The sequence below is a fragment of the Ziziphus jujuba genome, chromosome 9 (genome assembly GCF_031755915.1).
Source record: "Ziziphus jujuba cultivar Dongzao chromosome 9, ASM3175591v1".
Taxonomy (NCBI): domain Eukaryota; kingdom Viridiplantae; phylum Streptophyta; class Magnoliopsida; order Rosales; family Rhamnaceae; genus Ziziphus; species Ziziphus jujuba.
In genome coordinates, this window is record NC_083387.1 from 4323069 (window position 1) to 4343526 (window position 20458).

The window sequence follows — 20458 nt, forward strand, 5'->3', positions numbered from 1 at the left end:
TCTGTCTTTGCTTTCTCTTTTTTCTTTCTCAATCACCCATCCTGACTGTTTATTTGTTTTCTCTCTGCCTTTTATTTCTCTGCTTTCTCTTTTATTCATCTCTTTTACTTTCTCTCTTCGCTTTTTTTCCTCTTTCTCTGTCTATTTATTTCTACTGGTCTTTGTTTTAGTTATCTTCTCTGATTTCTTATACTCTTTATCTTTTTACTTTTCTTTTTATTACAATTCCTTTCTATTTTCTCAAATTAATTTCTATTTGCATTTTCTTGTTGCAATTTTTATTGAACTTGTTGTCATGTGGTATAATAGTTTATTCCTCAACTATTAATTTTACATTTCGTGTAAAATTTATGTCCTTGAGGTTAAAAAAAAAAAAAGAAAAAAAAGAAAAAAAAAGGGGCTATATATATATATATAATCTACTATTTTTTTTTCTTAAAATATTTTTTATTAGAATAAATACTTAAAAGAAAAACAAAGAAAAATGCAACTGATTTTGTTTTGGAAAAGGAAAAACAGAAAATGATCTTAAAAAACATAATATATACCATATATTAATCAACAATACTTAAAATATATATATATATATATACACTTTTAATTTTTCAAAAAAAATACTTTTTATTAAATAATACTACTTTACAAAACAAAAAATGCAATTGACTTTTTACATGGAAAAGAACTTTTCAAAAAATTACATGCAAAAGTAGATCTAATTATGTGCAGTTTTTACAATTTATATATATATATACATATATATAAAACCAATATATGTGTATTTTTCAGATTTAAAATATTTTTTCTAAAAATACTGCTAAGTTGAAAACAAAAATCTTGATGGTCAATTTTTTTTTTTTTGTTTGGAAAAATAGATAGCATATTTTTATTTAATTCACGTAATTACATCATTTTATTTTGTGTTATTATTATAAAAGAAAAGTTCTAGTTTTACAAAATTTCTCGCATAGAACTTTTAGAAAACTTTTTGAGAATCTATAATATATATATATATATATATCAAAATTTAATTAATTAATTTATTTTTTGAAACCTATATCAAAATTTAGTGTACAGTTTTATAAAGTTAGGACAACTTTGGATAGAAATTAAATTGTATAAGTATTTGAACTTTTTATAAACTTAAGATAAAGACATAAATTGGAATTTCACAAAATTAAAGTTGATAGTTTGTCGCTCAAACTATTTTACCTTATGACAATAATGTCAATGGAAAGGCAAATAGAATTTTGTAACTAAGGATTAAAGAGAAAAATTAGAAAGAGAAGAAAGTAGAAAGAAAGTGGAGGAAGATAAACTAAAGAAAGAAAACAGAGGAAAGTCAGAATGTAAGTTGAGGAGAGAAAGGAAAAAGAGAATGTAGAGAGGTAGGGAGAGGAAAGTAGAACAAAATAGAAAAGAGATAGGGAGGGAGGATGTGGAGAGAGAATAGAATGTTGGAGAGGTAGGCAAATAAGAGAGAAAAAGAAAAATGGGGGATAGAGAGATGGAGTGTTCTAGGGGAGGGGAATTTTTTTTTTTTAAGTTTTTTCCAAGAGTATAGCTATCATGTAATGTTCTAATATAATTATGACAATAAACTAGTTTTTATTTTCATTTTAATTTAGTTTAAATTTCATTTGATTCTCATTTTATTTTTAATAATGAACTCAAAACGGCATGAAAAATACATTCATAATTTTATCTTGCAACCTTAATTGAAATAAAACTCATAACAAAATTTGGCCAAGCTAAATAAATGGTCTAGTTAAGTGCCAACAGCTTAAAAATGATTTCTGCTTTTTCATTTTGCCATCCATTATTTAATTTCGTATAAGAAATCCAATTCGAACTGAAAATCATATCTTTTAGATTATATATTAAATTTATTTAATCTGTCTCAATCTGTATCATAAATCCTCTCATACTTAAAAGTTACAATCTTTCTCCAAACTAGTCTACAATTTATGGTCATACTTCCCCCCATAAAAAAAGAAGAAATAAAAATTCAAAAAGGCTAGCGGTTTATTACACATAAAGCATTAAAATTTTAGCGATTTATTACATATTACAAACTAGTTCTATACAACTAAGTTATAGAACAAACAAGTTTCTTATTTATTTTATTCTTATAAAGATTGATTTAACCAAAAGTAAACTTTTGGAACTTATGGTAAACTTTACAAAGACTCCTACCAGCTTGCAGACAAGGTTGTTGTGGTTCTCTGACCACTTTAGAGAAGAAATATGAGAAGAAAAATAAAAAGAATTCTATTAATCTCTTAGAAATAGAATACAAAAATAAAAACTTCTCTCATGGAGGATTCTCACGTGGAACCTCTCTCTACACTCTCAAATTCAATCTGGAATTGCTCACTCTTCTCTCAAGCTCTCTCTGGAACTTAAACACTCTCTCTCTCGGAGTTTTCTCTCAATATTCCTCACTTGGGATAATATTGAGCTTGCTTTCTTGGCTTGGCTTGCATACAACGGGATGGAGCCTATTTATAGGCTTACAAAGTCGGTTGCATGGCCACAATCTTCAACAGCTTCTGACAGTAGCCCACAATTGTTGAGCAATCCATTTTCGGTGCAGCAATGGCCATTGTCAACAATGGTGGCTGTGCAGTCTTCACACTGTCGGTGCAGTGGTGTCAAAAATGGTGACTGTGCAGTCTTCACACTGTCGGTGCAGTGGTGGTGCGGCTGGACTTCACAATTCTCCCCCTCCAGCCGCATTTAAAACTGATGGTCATCTGCCATCCATTCCGGCTATGTCTCTACATAGCTTCAGCTTCTCTTGAACAACAACTTTTGTTAGCATATCTGCTGGATTCTCTTTTGTGTGGATCTTCATCAGTTTCAGCAACTGTTGATCTATTACTTCGCGTATCCAATGATAGCGGATATCAATGTGCTTTGTACGGGAATGATACATTGAGTTTTTACTCAAATCCATGGCACTTTGGTTATCACAATGTATCTTGTAGTCTTCTTGCTTGATGCCCAATTCTGTGAGAAAACGCTTTAACCACAACATTTCCTTACCCGCTTCCGCTGCGGCAATGTACTCTGCTTCAGTAGTGGATAAAGCAACACACTTCTGCAATCTTGACTGCCATGACACAGCTCCTCCTGCAAAAGTGTAGAGATAACTTGATGTAGACTTTCTATTATCAGGGTCTCCGGCCATATCTGCATCTGTATAGCCTTCTAAGATTGGATCACCTCCCCCGTAGCACAAGCACAGCTTCGATGTACCTTTAAAATACCTGAGAATCCATTTGACTGCTTCCCAGTGTTTCTTTCCAGGATTTGAAAGAAATCTGCTCACAACACCTACTGCATGAGCAATGTCTGGTCTGGTACACACCATTGCATACATCAGACTTCCTACCGCTGAAGAATATGGTACTGAAGCCATCTCCTCTATCTCTTCTTTGGATGAGGGGCACAATCTCTTACTCAACTTGAAATGATTTGCAAGTGGAATGCTAACCGGTTTGGCTTTATCCATGTTGAATCTCTTTATCACCCGTTCAACATACTTCTCTTGAGATAGCCATAACCTTCTATTCTTCCTGTCTCGGATTATTTGCATTCCCAAAATTTGTTGAGCTGGTCCTAAGTCTTTCATATCAAAGGACTTAGATAATTCTTTCTTCAGCTGACTAATTTTCATTGCATCTTGTCCAACGATCAACATGTCGTCCACATATAGCAAAAGTGCAATGAAGTTTCCACCTGAAAATTTTTGAATATAAACACACTGGTCTGCTGCAGTCCTTTTATAGCCTTGATTCACCATAAACGAGTCAAACTTCTTATACCATTGTCTTGGTGCTTGCTTGAGGCCATACAAGCTCTTCTTTAGCTTGCATACAAGGTTTTCTTTCCCTGAAACCTCAAATCCTTCTGGCTGCTCCATGTAGATTTCTTCATGTAAATCACCGTGAAGAAATGCTGTCTTCACATCCATCTGTTCAAGCTCTAGGTTTAGACTTGCTACTAAACCAAAAATGACTCGAATTGAAGTCATTTTTACCACTGGTGAAAAAATCTCATCAAAGTCAATTCCTTTCTTCTGAAGAAATCCTTTGACCACCAATCGGGCTTTGTGTTTCACCACCTTTCCGCTGCCATCTTTCTTGAGCTTGAACACCCATTTATTCTTTAGTGCCTTCTTTCCTATTGGAAGCTCAACCAACTCATAAGTATGATTTTTCTGCAAGGATTCCATCTCATCTTGCATTGCTTGCAGCCACTTTTCCTTCTCTTGATGAGAAACAGCTTCCTGGAAACTCTCTGGCTCCCCCTCTTCAGTAAGCAGAATATACTCAGATTCTGGAAATCTCTTTGATGGAATTCGGCCTCGCTCAGATCTCCGAACTTGTAAACCACTGGTTTCAGGAGATGTACCATCATCTGACCACTGTGATGGCCCTGCAGCTGCTTGAGAGGATTGAGTCTCCCCCTGCTTAATATCCCCTTCTTCCTCCTGGTCTGCTTCTGGTATATCTTCATGTACCTCATTATCTTCTGTGGCTATTTGTGCTGGTGCTGGATTAGGACAAAAATTCTCGGCACTAGAACTACAATTAGGAGACATTCTGGGCTTTTCAATGTCTTCCACTTTCTGGTTTTCATGGAATACTACATCCCTGCTTCTAATAACCTTCTTTGTTTTCGGGTCCCATAACCTGTATCCGAATTCTTCATCTCCATATCCTATAAAGATGCATGGAGTAGATCTTGCATCGAGCTTCTGTCTGAGCTCCTTGGATACATGTATATAAGCTAAACAACCAAACACTTTTAAATGAGAGTAGGAGGGAATCTTACCCGACCACATTTTCTCCGGAATTTCAAAATTCAACGGTACTGACGGTGATCTGTTGATTAAATAGCAGGCGGCACGAACAGCTTCTCCCCAGAATGGCTTTGGCAGCTTAGCCATACTGATCATACTTCTGACCTTTTCCATAATGGTTCGGTTCATTCTTTCGGCTATTCCATTATGTTGTGGGGTGCGAGGGACCGTCTTCTCATGTCGAATGCCGTGTCTTCTGCAGTAGGCATCGAACTCCTTGGAAGTATACTCGCCTCCATTATCTGAGCGGAGACATTTCAGCTTCTTTCCTGTTTCACGCTCTACCATGGTATGAAACAGTTTGAAGTAATCCAATACCTGGTCCTTTGTCTTCAAGAAATATACCCACACCTTCCGTGAAGCATCATCAATGAAGGTCAGGAAATACTTGTTGCCACCTAATGATTCCACCTCCATGGGACCACAAACATCAGAGTGCACCAGACTAAGCAACTCTGATCTTCTCGATGCAGAGGAACTGAAGGAGACTCTATGTTGCTTACCAAACAAACAGTGATTACAAGGATCTAGCGCAGCATCCTTGCAAACAGTGATAAGCTTCTTCCTTGCCAAAGTGGACAATCCTTTTTCACTCATGTGACCGAGTCTCTGGTGCCACAGATTTTGAGACGCCTCTCCTTCTGCAATATTGAGGCTATCTGCACATATCTTTACATGAGTCTTGTACAGCGTTCCACAAATATGTCCTCGGGCGACAACTATGGTACCTTTCGTCATTTTCCATGTGCCTTTACTAAAGTAGTTGTCATAGCCTTGCTTGTCTAAGGCTGCTCCCGAAAGTAGATTAAGCCGAAGATCTGGAACATGATGGACATCCTTCAAAGTGATTGTACAACCAACATTCGTTTTTACCTGAATATCACCAGTTCCCATAATCTTTACAAAACTGGAATTTCCCATCTTTACCGTACCAAAGTCTCCTGCTTTGTACGTTTTGAAGAAATCTCTGTGTGGAGTGACATGGTAGGATGCTGCAGTATCGACTACCCACTCAACATCTTGGGTTGATATATGAAGGCATGTCTCTTCTTCGGTGGAGCAGAGCGCCACTTCTCCTGTAACAGTGACTAGTGTCTCTCCATCCTTCTTCGGCTGATTACCTTGGAGTCTCTGCTCTCTCAACAACTTTCTGCAGTTCTTCTTCATGTGACCCTCCAGGCCACAATGATAGCACTTATATGATGATTTTCTACCGTCTGTAGATCTGCCTCTGCTCTTGCTCCTGCCTCTCCCCCTATCTCGACCACCTCTTTGCTGTCTTCCTCTCTCTGTGACGAGGGCATGTGACTGATCCATGCCAATGTCCTTTCTCCTGGCCTCTTCATTAAATAGGGTATTCTTAACCATAGACATAGTAAGTTTGCCATTCGGGGCCGAATTGCTGAGAGAGACTACCAATGTCTCCCAACTGTCTGGAAGAGAGCTTAGAAGTAGGAGGGCTTGATCCTCATCCCCTAGTTGATAATCCACAGCAGATAGTTGATTTATCAAGCTCTGGAACTCACTGGTATGCTCGGCTACAGAAGTTCCACTCTGTAATTTTAAATTTACCAATCGCTTAAGCAATAGGGCTTTGTTCCGAGCAGTCTTGGCCTGGTACATGTCCTCCAATTTTATCCAGAGGGCATATGCATCCGTTTCCTTCGCTACATGATGGAAGACACTGTGATCGATCCATTGCCTGATCTGACCGATTGTTTTCTTGTTTAATTTCTTCCATTTTGCTACTTTGCTGGGATCGGGGTTTTCTCCTTTAGCTTCTATAGGATCAAACAGATCCTTACAATTGAGGAGATCTTCCATGCGAGGTCTCCAAAGTGTATAATTTGTGGCAGTAAGCTTAACCATAGCTCCCGAAGATGATTCTTCCATTGACATTATGGCTTGACCAAAAATGGAGCTGAATTTGGCAAAACGGAATTAACCGTTGCGTCCGGAACGGCCGAAAATGGTGGACTTGACTTTTCCGGGGTCAAAATATAATTACCAGAAATTTTGGGGCAAATATGTAATTTCACAAAATTTATGGGTCAACCTGTAAATACAGAAACTACAGGGGTCAATCTGTAATTTCCAATACTTTAGGGGCTGTTTTGTAATTTCATAAAATATTGATGACGTGGCAGATTATGGTGACGTGTCAACACGTGGCAGATGACGTGTCGGATGGCATGGCTGACGACGTGTCGGCTGGCATGGCAGATGACGTGGCAGGGTGCGCTGACGTGTCTGCTGACGTGGTCGTCTTCAACCTCCAGACGGCGCGTGTGGGTGCGTGAGGCGCGTGACTTGTTGCAGAAAACTTCAGGCGGCGCGTGCGGGCACGTGAGACGTTGCGTTTCTCTCCGGCGAACTTCGTTGTTCTCGTCTCGTCGGGTACTTTCACCTGGTATTGTCAAATTAATTATTTGAGCAACTTTTCGAAACACCAACATGAAGAACAGTGGCTCTGTTTCTTCAAATTTTGAACCCAAGCTCTCGACCTGGAGCTTTGATACCACTTGTTGTGGTTCTCTGACCACTTTAGAGAAGAAATATGAGAAGAAAAATAAAAAGAATTCTATTAATCTCTTAGAAATAGAATACAAAAATAAAAACTTCTCTCATGGAGGATTCTCACGTGGAACCTCTCTCTACACTCTCAAATTCTCTCTGGAATTGCTCACTCTTCTCTCGAGCTCTCTCTGGAACTTAAACACTCTCTCTCTCGGAGTTTTCTCTCAATATTCCTCACTTGGGATAATATTGAGCTTGCTTTCTTGGCTTGGCTTGCATACAACGGGATGGAGCCTATTTATAGGCTTACAAAGTCGGTTGCATGGCCACAATCTTCAACAGCTTCTGACAGTAGCCCACAATTGTTGAGCAATGCATTTTCGGTGCAGCAATGGCCATTGTCAACAATGGTGGCTGTGCAGTCTTCACACCGTCGGTGCAGTGGTGTCAAAAATGGTGGCTGTGCAGTCTTCACACTGTCGGTGCAGTGGTGGTGCGGCTGGACTTTACAAAGGTTACTTAGTTTGGAGTTTACATCAGCAGCTAATTACCCAACTAAATATGTTGTTGCTTGTCAAATATTTGATCGAGCTGCCGAAATATCAAAATATCAAATATGTTGCTTTTACTTTCTACGTTCGAAGGACTTGATAATCCAAGAATATGTTGTTTTGGTCAATGGAATTTTTTTTTTATACTTAATGGGTGATTAGCCAAATAGAACAGAGAAAACAGAGGAAACAAATAGAACACTTTATTTATTTATTTATTTATTTTGGGTAGGTTAAAAATAGAATTATTGACAAGTAGTCCTAAACTAAATCAAACTTGACTACTAGTCCTATCACTCTTGAGTGTTTAATTTAAAACTAAAGATATAAAGAAGTAGAATATGCATCTTTGAACTAAAACTGAAACCCAAAGTAAAACTCGTCTATAAAAATGAACTTCTTTCCCAAATACAGAAAACAAAATTAAAAGAACAAAAGGAAAAAAGAAAACAAAAACATTCAACAAAATACTGAATCAGCAAAAGCTAGCTCATTAAAACGTTTCTCCATTATAAGCTTCAAGAAGATATGTTCTCAATTTGTCAAAGCTTGACGAGATTCAAACGGATCAACCTGTAAACGACTCCATTTCAAGCTTAATCTGCTAAGGTTTGAGAACTGAAATATTGTCAGGGAGAAAGGGAAAAAGCAATTGGCGAATTTGATATTTTGATAAATGAAAGAGGAAAACGAAACGACGATGTTCATAGAGATTCATTTGGGTCGACGTCGTTTTGGTGTAGGATATCCCGAATGTCTACTCTAATTAATTACGTGCATTGTTTCCGTAAGGATAAGCCATTTATGTAAGACCGATATTATTATTATTATTATTGTTTTGTCCATAATACCAATATTATTGAGCACTGTGTTTGTTAGTGTTAGTTTCTCTTTGGTCCATTACTGTTTTTTTTTTTTTTTTTTTTTTTTTTTTTTTTTTTAAATTAATTTGGCATGACCAATTTCAAGGTCCTAAGTCACTATGAAAAGCAGTATTCCAAGAACTATAATATAAATTCATCCAACCACACTGAAAAACGACGTCGTAATTGGTTTCAAACCAGGTAATTCATTCAGTGTTATTAAGCAAAGAAAGATCCACTTTATATTTACATAACCTTTTGCGCAACGAAAAAAAGAAAAAAAGAAAAAAAAAGAAACTACAACAAATCGAAAAAAAACTAAGTAAAACAATAAAGCAAAGGATAAAACCCAAGACCGAAACACTATTAATGCAATATGAACAAAATGTATCATGAACTGCTAACACTAGCTACTACAAAAAGGAGCTTACAATTTCCATATGCCTTTGACGATCAAGAACAAGAATTACCAAAACCAAAGCCCATGTCTGATTCTGTATCAGCAATGATGTGACGCCACATCGACCCTCTGGCTGATTATGGACTCTCGGTGAGTATCGGTTCCACATAATACAGATCCTCCGTTCTCCTAAACAAGGAGTGGATTCCAACAAGCGCAGAACCAATCAAGATCGAAACCAAGACATTAAGCCAGAAACCGGTAGAGATCAGAGCAAAAAGGATGAGGACCCAAAGAACAGCCAAGAACCCGTGGCAATCGATTGTGCAGTTTATGAGCTCAATTGGATCTACATTGCACAAGTATCCAATTGCTAGCCAGCCAAGGAAGAAGACGGCGAAAATGACCATGGAGAGTGGGTGCCATAAGAGGCTGATCAAGAGGATATAGAGGATGGCGATGGAGTAACTGATGCGGAAGTAGTAAAGATTGTGCTTCACACGCGTTGTGGCTTCGCCGAAGGTGCTGGGACAGTTGAAGAACTCCAGCAAACGAGCTTCATCATCTTGCGCCATGAACGACGCTAGAGAAAGAGAGAAAGAAAAGAGAGAGAGAGAGAGAGAGAGAGAGGGAGAGAGCGGGCGAGCGAGAATAGAGCTTTTTGTGAATTAGTGCTGGTGCTGGTATAGTCTGAAATTTATACGGCTGTAGGATGGAAGGAGAAAAGTAAGTGTGCGATTAAAAGAGGTCGACGACGCCGTTTTCTGGTTCAATGAGTCCGACGTCCTTTCAGCAGCTGGGACTTCTTTTTTTTTTATTTTATTTCCCAAGCTATTTACCCTTAACCAACCCAACAAAATGTTAAAATTTACAAGTGTATTTCAGATAGCAAAGGATCCACGTCAGCATTTTAGTTACAACAAGTTGCCTGTATAGTTCTTTGATCGGTTGCTGATGCGTACAGTTAGTTGCGGAAGTTAGTAGTGTATTAGTTTCTGTTAAGGCAAATTAGTTGTGCGGTTATGCTGTATAAAGAACAGCTCAGTACACTGAGTACTTGCACATTAATCTTTACATTTTGGTGAATAGTAAAAGTATTAAATTATTAACGAAGACAAATTTAAAAAAAAATTGATTTACGTAAATAGAAATTTAACTTATGTGATATTAAAATAGCTAATTAAAATATGTGATATTAAAATAGCTAATTAAAACTAAATTTTCTTATTTAAATTTGAGAACCCTGCTGTTAAAATTCCTTAAGGTGCAATGTCAAAGTAAACGAAAAAAACCCAAGAGTATCGAAAATTTGAAACAGCGCAGTATCACCATGAAATGCTAACACTAGCTTCCAAAGGAGATTAATTTGCCAGCTTTGAAGATCAAAAACAAGAATTACCAACTAATATGTATCTAGCAATCAAAATTCATAGAGCATCTGATTCTGTAACAGTATGGATGCGAACGAAAACAGAAACTACAAGAAAACAAACAAAAACTACTAAGCAATAAGAAGTAAGAAATAAGATCAATCCGCGACGTCTGAAGCAGTAGCAGTAGTGGTGGGATTCCCAACGACCTCCTCGAGCAGCTCGCGATCTTGATGATCAGCTTCTTGATCGTCGTGATCCAAACGTTGCACATCCTCCGTCTCCCAAAATAGGGCGTGTAATCCAGCAAGCGCAGAACCAATCAAGATCGAAACCAGGCAATTCAACCAGACAGCGTCAAGGAGCAGCAGAGCCCAAGTGGTGAGGAACCGGACAACTGCCAAGATCGCGATGACATCCACAATGCAGTGAATGAAGATGAGTACAATTGGGTTTTCTTCGTTCCCAGAGAGGATGAGGAAGAAGATAAAGAAGACGAGGATGGCGTAACTGGTGTGGTAGTAGCAAACATTGTGCTTCATGCGCCTTCCAGCTTCACCCAAGCTTTTCGGGATGCTCAACGCCATATTGCTCACTGATCTCAATGACTATGTTGGCCGTTGAAGATGAAATGTAACCCAAAACCCTTGATTACCAAGAAACCGACTACTTCAACCCCAGACAGAGAGAGAGAGAGAGAGAGAGAGAGAGAGAGAGAGAGGAGAGAGAGACAGAGAGAGCCTTTTGTGAGCTTGTTCTGGTATGGTCTGAAATTTTATTGGACTAGAGGAAAGAGCGCGATTTTGATAAAAAGGTCACGACGTCGTTTAATTCAACCGACATTGTTTTTGTTTCCATGCTGGCCTTTTCAAATATCCGTAGTATTCTAACTCATTTAATACTAATAATATTGTAATTACACTTACTCTTTGTAATTTTTTTTTTTGACTAAACGCTTACTCTTTGTAATTAGTACTTAGTATCCCTGCATAATTTGGTTGGATTTTGTATTATAAGTCAATAAAATTTTCTTCAACGGACGGGAATCTTAACGTGCATATGGATATTCAACCTCCAAAATATAAAAATTGTTATTTTTAAATTGGAAAACCTGTTGTTAAAATTCGTTATAGAGCAATCCCTAGTGATGCACTGGAAAAATATTTTGGGTATTTTCCAACAAAATAATAGCAAGAATTTATATAGCCTGGGAGCTTCTCCGCGATTTTGATAATTTGATAAATAAAAGAGGAAACGACGCCGTTTGTAGAGAGCCGACGTTGTTCTAGTGCATTCCTCCAATTTTTAATCTAATCATGTTCATTGTTCTCGTAGGCCATTATGTGATCCCAATGTTTTTGTTCACGATGTTAGTGTCTTTTTGGTTCAATACTCTGTTTTTCATAATTTGGCACGTCCCAAATTACTTAGAAAAAGCAATATTTCACGAATTATAATATAACTTCATCCAACCATACATATAAACGACATTATAATTGGCTTCAAACCATGTCTTCATTCATTTTTATGTAGCAAAAACAGATTCACCGTACATTTACAAACATTTTGCACAAGGCAAAGAAAGAAACTACAAGAAATATAAAAAAAAATTAAAAAAAAAATTAAAAAAAAAAAAAAGAAATCAAAAACCAAGAATATTGAAACAACGCAATAAAACCAAAATGTACGAAATGCCAACGCTAACAAAAGGAGCTTAATTGGTTATCATCACGACCTTCAGGCTTATTGCAGTTCCACGTACAGATCATCCGTACACCTAAACAGGGCGTGAATTCCAGCAAGCACAAAACCAATCGAGATTGAAACCAAGACATTCAGCCAGAAACCGGTAGAGATCAGAGCAAAAAGTGTGAGGACCCAAAGAACAGCCAAGAACAAGCGGCAATCGACATTGCAGTTTATGAGCTCAATTGGATCGTCGTTACAGCAGTAACCGACCAACCAGCCAAAGAAGAAGATGGTGAAGACGACGATGGCGAGGGGGTTCCATAAGAGGCTGGTGAAGAGGATAAAGAGGATGACGATGGAGTAACTGATGCGGAAGTAGTAAAGGTTGTGCTTCAGACGCATTATGGCTTCGCCAAAGGTGCTGGGACAGTTGAAGAACTCCAGCAAATGAGCTTCTTGATCTTGCTCGAGAGACAACGCCATGGCATTCCAGCTGATGGGAGCCATTTAATTGATGATGAAATGTAACAAAAAGCCAAGAGAGAGAGAGAGAGCTTTTTGTTTTTTGTGTGTCAGTACTGGCATGTTCTGAAATTTATAGGAGGGAAGGAGAAAAGAAGTGAGCGATTAAAAGAGGTCGACGATGCCGTTTTGTTTTTCAATTAATCTGAGGTCGTTTCAATGATTGCTTTTTCCCAAACTTTTAAGAGTATCTTTAACAGTGTGACAAACTTTTTTGGCTTTTTTTTTCAGTTATTTACTCTAAAACTTTATAAATAATAACCCTCTAAACTGTTAAATTTTACATATTATTAGAGAGCATCAGAGAGCAAAGGATCCATGTCAGCATTTTAGTTACGACAAGTTGCATGTATAGTCTTGTTAATCAGTTGCTGAAAGCTTATGTGTAGAATTAGTTACAGAAGTGTAAGTTTCTGTTAGGCGCCAGTGAGCTGTGCACTTGTATAGGTAGACGAGTAGTTGTATAATCTTTGCAATTTGGACAAAGTAACATAATTATTTACCGAGGCAAATTTGTACTTAATTACAAAAAAGTAATTTACAGAAATCCATAATAATTCAACAATATTTTAATTACTATATAATTGTAATGATATTCCTCTTCTTTTTTTTAATTTTATGAGGTACTAACATCATAAACTAACTTTTACTTATTTAATTTTATAAATAATCCTTTAAATTGCTAAAATTATATATATATATATATATATATGATAGAATAAAAATTAGATGGATTCGAAACTTCATGATTCTAGATACAAAAAGATATCACATCAAATAGATTCCACTTTAAACTCCATATTTTTTTATGTTTGGAGACCACATGATTTTGAGAACACCTGATTTTTTGCTTATATGATGAGATTGTATCAGATAGTAAAGCATCAACGTCGGCATCTTACTCACAACAAGTTGTATACATATTTGTTGATCAGTTGCTTATGTGTACAGTTCGTTAGAGAAGTTATAACTGTATTACTTGTGCTGTATAAGTAACTGCTCAGAGTATTTGGTAATCTTTACTTCTTTACATTTTGGACGAACTTTCAAAATATCACCAAGAATGAAGTCAAAACTGTCCTTAAAAATTGAATGCATCTTTCACAAGCGGAAAACCAGTCAATATCGAAACCATAGCATTGAGCCAGACACCCACCACGACGCCGTTTATTGATTTATTCATTAATGTAGAGTCGACGTCGTTCCGATATATATTCGAGCACTGTACGTGTTAAAGAGTATTTTTGGTTCTTAGCACCGTGTTAATCAAGGGTGGCACCATAATTTGGTAAGTTTGTTAGGTTCAATTTAAGATCCTAAATGACATGCATAGAAAAATGAGGAAAACAAAGAAAAAAGGCATTTCCAGGAAATATATAATATAATACATGATCAACCACATTTATAAACGATATGACATTATAATTGGCTTTAAAGTCCCAGCTGGTTTCATTCGTTTGTTATATATGTAATGTGGCAAAGAAAGCCTAACTATACATTTGCAGAACATTTTGTGGAACGAAAAGAGAAATAACTAGCTACAAGATTTAAAACGAACAAAAAATCTTAAAAGCAATTAAAGAACAAAAACCAAGAAATGAATCAATGCCATGCTAGCTGTACAACCAAATGTATGGAATTAATATGCAAACGATGCCAAATGTATGGAATCAACAAAGAACCAATCAAGATCAAACCGCGGCGTCTGAAGCAGCAGGCGCGGTTGGAGCCTCCGTCTCCCACAATACGGCGTGCAATCCAGCAAGCGCAGAGGCAATCCAGAACGAAATCAAGAGATTCAAACAGATATCGAAAACAAAGATCAAAGCCCAAATGGCGAAGGCGCCAAGAAAAGCCAAGATATCAATGATATCGTCTCTGCAGTTAAAGAGCACCATTGGGTGTTGGTAGTTCAAGTAAACGAGAAAGCAAACAAAGACGAGGTTGATCAGAACGATCATGCAGAAGGAGCGCCCAAAGATGCTCAGGAAGAAGATATAGAAGACAAGGATGGCGTAATGGGCGGCGAAGTTGCTGAAATTGTATTCCAGACGCCTTGTCGCTTCGACCAAGCTGTTTGGGATGCTCAACGCCATATTGCTCACCGATCTCAATGATAAGCGTTGAAGATGACGTAACCCAGAACCCTTCAAGACCAAGAAACCGACCTCAACCCACAGAAAAAACGAAATGGAAAGAGAGAGAGAGAGAAAGAGGAGAGCTTTTTGCGAGTTCTGGACCGTTTTTTCTGAAATTTATAGGAACTAGACTAGAGAAAGGGAGGAGAAAAGAACGCAATGGTGATATTAAAAATTAATATTAATAAAAAATAAATAGTAACGACGTCGTTTTGTGGTTAAACCGACATTGTTTCCTTGCTGGCGATTTAAAAAATCCCATAATTATCTGATCTATTTAATACTGATAATATTGTAAACTGCAATTACACTCGCTCTTTGTTAGTGCTTAATAACCCTGCATATATATATATATATATATATTATTACAAGTCCACAATAAGATAATAGATCCCGTTGAGGGTTTTAATTGAAGATTATTAAAATAAATAATCTAAAACTCTAATAGTTCTACATCTAAGTGCCCAGTAAGGAAAGGAAAAAAAAAAAGTGACCAATCTTTGGTATTTATTTTGACCCAAAAAAAAAAAAAAAAACTTCGGGTATTTATCAACAAAATTTAGCAAGAATTAATATTGCCTGAGAGCTTCTTCTTGATAGTTGATAATTTGATAAATAAAGAGAAAAACGATGCCCTTTACGGAGATTCAATTGGGCCTACGTCGTTTTGATGCAACGTAATTACGTGTGTCGTGGCTCGTAAGCCATCCCGATATATATTTGTGGGGCTATGTTAGTTTCTCCACGATTCAATACTATTTTTTTGTTAATTTGGTAATCCAATTTTGAGGTCCCAATAAATGACAGAGAAAAAGAATTCCAGGAATTATAATATGACTTCATGATCAAACCGCACTTATAAACGACAACATAATTGGCTTTAAATCCAGGTCTTCATTTATTTTTATGCAGCAAAAACAGAGTCACCATACATTTTACAAACATTTTGCGCAACGAAAAATAAGCAACTACAAGAGATTGAAAAACCAAGTAAAGCAAAGTATAGAACCCAAGAATGAAACACTAATGCTATATAACCAAAATGTGTAACTATGAAATACTAACGTACGCTACCAAAGGAACCTAATTTTCCTGTCTTTTCAAGATCAAGAACAAGAATTACCAAATCAGCATATATCTAATCATCAGAGCCCATCTGATTCAGTACCAATACGCATGGGACTCCCAATGACCTTCAGCTTATGGCAGCAGCTCCACATACTGATCATCCGTACTCCTAAACACGGCGTGAGTTCCAACAACCACACAACCAATCGAGATTGAGACCAAGACATTCAGCCAAAACCCGGTAGAGAGCAGAGCAAAAGGTGTGACAACCCAAAGAACAGTCAAGAACCCTTTTAAGAGCTCAATCAAATCTTGGTTACAGCAGTGACCTATTAACATGCCAAAGAAGAAGATGGCGAAGATGACGATGGAGAGAGGGTGCCATAAGACGCTGATCAAGAGGATAAAGAGGGTGATCATGGAGTAACTGATGCGGTAGTAGTACAAATTGTGCTTCATGCGAGTTATGGCTTCGCCTAAGGTACTGGGACAGTTGAAGAACTCAAGCAAATAGGTTCCTATATGATCTTGCGCCACGGACGGCGCATGAGCATTCCAGCTGATCGAAGGCATTGAATTGATGATGTGAAATGCAACTGAAAACAGAGTGAGAGATAGAGAAGAGAAGAGAGCTTTTTTTGTGAGTTGGTGACTGTATGGTCTGAAATTTATAGGAAATTAGGAGGGAAGGAGAAAAGAAGTGTGCAATTATAAGACGTCGACGACGCCGTTTTGTGCTACAATGGGTCCGACCTCGTTTCAATGCTGGCCTTTCTCTTCCAAGTAATGGTTACTGTCGCTGACTCAAAATTGTGTGTGACATTGAAAACTTTTTTTTTTTTCTTTTTTTTTTGGTTTTCAGTTGTTTATCCTTAAACTTTATAAATGAAATAATCCAGGAATTTAAACAGTTAAAATTTACATATGATTAAAGTGTATCAGATCGTAAAAAGATCCACGTCAGCATTTTAGTTGCAACAAGTTGAATGTGTGGTTTGTTAATCAGTTGCTGATGTGTACAAGTTGGTTACAGAAGTTATAACTGTATTAGTTTCTGTTAAGGCAGTTACTTGTGCACTTGCGCTGTATAAATAACAGCTATGATAATTCCAACTTACGTAATATTAAAACAACATTTTAATTACTAGAGTACTAACAATACTCTTTGTTAGTACTTAAACCTGCATATTTTGTTGGATTTTGTATTCTGAAGTCCCTGAAATTGAACGCCTATTTCTCAGAAGGTAAAACGAAACAATCTAAAATGCTTGCTATATTTATATTTCTGAATATGGAAAGGGGATTTAAAAACAAGCGACTCTTACATATCATGAAAGAATTTGTAGGTTTTGATGTCCTCCACTATAAACCTGACTGCACCAACACAACCCAACACTGCAACGACCGAGAACCATGTGACTATTACAAAGTTAAGCAACTGCAAAGAAAGGTGACACCTGGTGTTTTGGGACTTTCTTCTTCTTCTAGCTTTCAAATATGCTAAAGCAGGGAAGATAAAATCCAGAGGTGTGAATCCAATTGCTCCACAAATTGATACAAAATCCCCAAAGAAAGGCATTGCTGCTGCAATTAAGGTTATTAGAGCTATATAAATTGAAGTGAAACTAAGACGAACTAAGCTGTTTCTGGGTGACAAATGGCTGGTGACTTTCTTGGATAATAGACTTTCCTCAAAGTAAGCATATGTTGGCCTGCAATAGATCTAAACACAGACAGAGCTGATTGTCAAAAGAGAATTAGTAAATACAAGGCTTTCTTATTTTATATAGATTCAATAGAAAAATATACATGGTAAGAACTTATAATTACCTGATAGCATCCTGATATTTGTACCACAGCAAACAGATTTGCCATAACAATAGTCCATTCAGGACTTATTAGAGAAGCCAAAATGTAAGGCTCAACTTCAGAACCAAAAGCCCAGTATCCAAAGCAGGCTAGTTGCCAGTAACTCAACACAATCAGTGTATATGCTGCTGAGACACCTTTATACATATTATTCCTTGCAGGTTCTTTGACAGTGTTCTGGTAAAACAAAAACAAACGGTCAATTTATATTTACAAATTAAAAAGGGGAATAAAAGTAGTTTTAGAAACCTGTATCTCAGGAAGCATTGCATCCCCAAATGAAAAGGCAATTGCGCCGAGGGCATTGAAGGCTCTAAAGGTCTTAGAAGATGAGCTTCCTTGCCAATCATAACTGACTGATTTTCTATCAATCTTTTTTCCTACAAGAACATGGAAGCTAAAATAATAAATATGGAGAAGTTTGAGGAGAGAAATTCAGTTAAAAAAAAAAAAAATTCAAAGCAAACATGGTAAAAAAACAGAGAGATATGCATGAAAGGCGTTCATTACCATTGTAAATTGTGACACCAATGGTGGTACCAGCAAAACCAACAGTGCAGAAAGTGCACAATGCATTTACCCATCTCAAGGAGTGAATATTGGGGAGCTGAGAGAGGAGGAGTTCAAAGCCCCCAAAGAAGACAATGAAATGCTGCAAGCTCAGGGTTCCATCATTGTGGTAGTATTTGTAAACTGCCTGCAGGGCAAATAGATTTAGAAATCCCAAACTCCTTAGTAGCTAAACCAAAAATAAGAAAGAAAGAAGCAGAAGCAGAAGCAGAAGCAGAAGATTTTTGCTGGGTCAAGCTAACCTTGAGGCTGCTTCCTGCAGCAATTTGAATCGCAATATTATTGCCCAAAGAAGCCACTTGCTGAAAAAATGCAATAGACCAGTAACCCCAGAAACCTTCACCAACCACAAAACAATTTAACAATTAGAATCAAATTAATTAATTGTTCCAAACAGCTTGGAAAACTATTAAGTTTCACATATAAGATAATGAAAGCAGAGAGAATTAAGAGATGTTTAATTGAAAGAAATTAACCATTAAGAGAGAAAGAATTAAAATTACAAACCGAAAATGCTTTGAGCAAGATTGCGATAGGTAACGTGTTTGTCACCGTCCCATTTCCAAAGAGAAGCGATGAGAATACTGGAATACCAAGTAGCGAGCGTTCCAGCCACTAAGCTAGTGACACCTAGAGGCCAGCCCAAAGAAGCAAGGGCAAAGGGCAAGGGAGCGTAAGCGGCGGGTGTGGCGATCGTCGTGGCCACGTGGAAAGCAGCGTGCTTCCACGTCCCTCTGCCTGAATCTCCTCCTCCATCTCCTTCTTCTTCTTCTCCGTCTTCAATATTCCTTGCTTCCTGTTCTGCTGCCGTTGTGGAATCCGATAGGCTAAGAACCATTATGTTTTATTTATTTTATTTTTTTTGGGTGTGGTTTTTGGCTCCTCTGGACTTGCCTAGAGCTACAAGCCAGTGCTTGAGAAGTTGAGTTGGTGACTCTTATTCTGAAGAATCAAATGGAAATTAAAACCCACAGCTTTTGACTTTTTATAACTCGTTGTTTGAAAATTTTGAATGCCGGACAAAAATGGATATTGATAAATATCAATGCCGACTTAGCTCCCTAGAAGAATCTAGAGTTATCTTGTTTTCTCTTCCGACTTAGCTCCCTAGAAGAATCTAGAGTTATCTTGTTTTCTCTTTAAAAATGGAGAACAACTAGTGCTTTGGAAGTGGTGAGAAAAATATCTATAATTAAATATTTCTAGAAGTATCTACAACCTACTTTCTCTTCTATAAATAGGTGATGATGTATGAGTTAGGTGTCATGTCCAAAAGCAATAGAAAAAAGAGGGAGTGCTTATGTGTGAGTGTGAGTGTGTGTCCTTTGAGTGAGAAGAGTGTGAAAAGGTGTTTTGTGTCCTAGTGTAAGTCAAAAATCAAGTGAGTGTGAGTGTGTTAGTGTGTGTTGCTCATTTGTGTGAGTGAGTGTGTTGCTCTCTTTATACGTGAGAGTGTACCAATTGTTTTATATTAATAAAAATCAATTTTCTTGGTTTCTCCTTTAGTCCTCTGTCTCCAACATTTTTGGTATCAGAGCCTGGTTGGTCCAAGTTCAACTTTGTGGGAGCTTCTTGTTCGTGGTCACGCAGTCAAGACTAAGTTTACGTAGTGCTGCGGGAATTTCCAGCAACCATAATGGGAGACCTTCAAGTTGGTGGAGGTATTAAGAAGCACTCTTTAGCGGCAGAAGAAAAGGCCGACCCAAACAACAAAAATTTAATAAGGTAAATCAACATGGAGAAGATTTTAGAGGAGAACAAAGGAATAATAGAAATAGACAACAATTTTTAGAAAATAAAAGAAATAATGGACGATTTTTTGAAAATAAAAGAGATGATGGAAGATGCTTCAACTGTGGAAGAAAAGGACATTATATTAAAAACTGTAGACTAAGGAAGAAATTTACAGAAAGTAATATAGTTATCCCAGAGCATCAAAATAATATAAGTGAAGATGAATGGGATGTTGAAGCATCTTTGGCTACTGCTGAGCTCATGGATGGCTCAAGTTCAATGCAAGAAAGGGAAACGGCA

At 37.2% G+C, this 20458-nt stretch overlaps 5 protein-coding genes across 5 annotated transcripts; all 5 read right to left on the bottom strand.

Annotated features, from left to right (window-relative positions):
- Nucleotides 1–9335: 9335 nt before the first annotated feature.
- On the bottom strand, nt 9336–9773 carry LOC107425850 (PRA1 family protein F3). Its single transcript, XM_016035894.2, has one exon. It carries the CDS (start codon nt 9771–9773, stop codon nt 9336–9338), a length of 438 nt encoding a protein of 145 aa, XP_015891380.1.
- Nucleotides 9774–10726: 953 nt separating this feature from the next.
- On the bottom strand, nt 10727–11155 carry LOC107425849 (PRA1 family protein E). Its single transcript, XM_016035893.3, has one exon. It carries the CDS (start codon nt 11153–11155, stop codon nt 10727–10729), a length of 429 nt encoding a protein of 142 aa, XP_015891379.1.
- A 1156-nt stretch (nt 11156–12311) lies between these two features.
- On the bottom strand, nt 12312–12764 carry LOC107405683 (PRA1 family protein E-like). The gene has a single exon (XM_016012773.3). It carries the CDS (start codon nt 12762–12764, stop codon nt 12312–12314), a length of 453 nt encoding a protein of 150 aa, XP_015868259.3.
- Nucleotides 12765–16117: 3353 nt separating this feature from the next.
- LOC132805418 (PRA1 family protein E-like) lies at nt 16118–16558 on the bottom strand. Its single transcript, XM_060820346.1, has one exon. It carries the CDS (start codon nt 16556–16558, stop codon nt 16118–16120), a length of 441 nt encoding a protein of 146 aa, XP_060676329.1.
- A 685-nt stretch (nt 16559–17243) lies between these two features.
- On the bottom strand, nt 17244–19474 carry LOC107405693 (GABA transporter 1). The gene is made up of 6 exons (XM_016012782.4): nt 18932–19474; nt 18667–18761; nt 18365–18551; nt 18104–18234; nt 17816–18031; nt 17244–17708 (listed from the first exon to the last, which is right to left on the bottom strand). The coding sequence occupies exons 1-6, from the start codon at nt 19260–19262 to the stop codon at nt 17307–17309; spliced, it is 1362 nt and encodes a 453-aa protein (XP_015868268.2). The 5' UTR covers nt 19263–19474; the 3' UTR covers nt 17244–17306.
- Between the last annotated feature and the right edge of the window lie 984 nt (nt 19475–20458).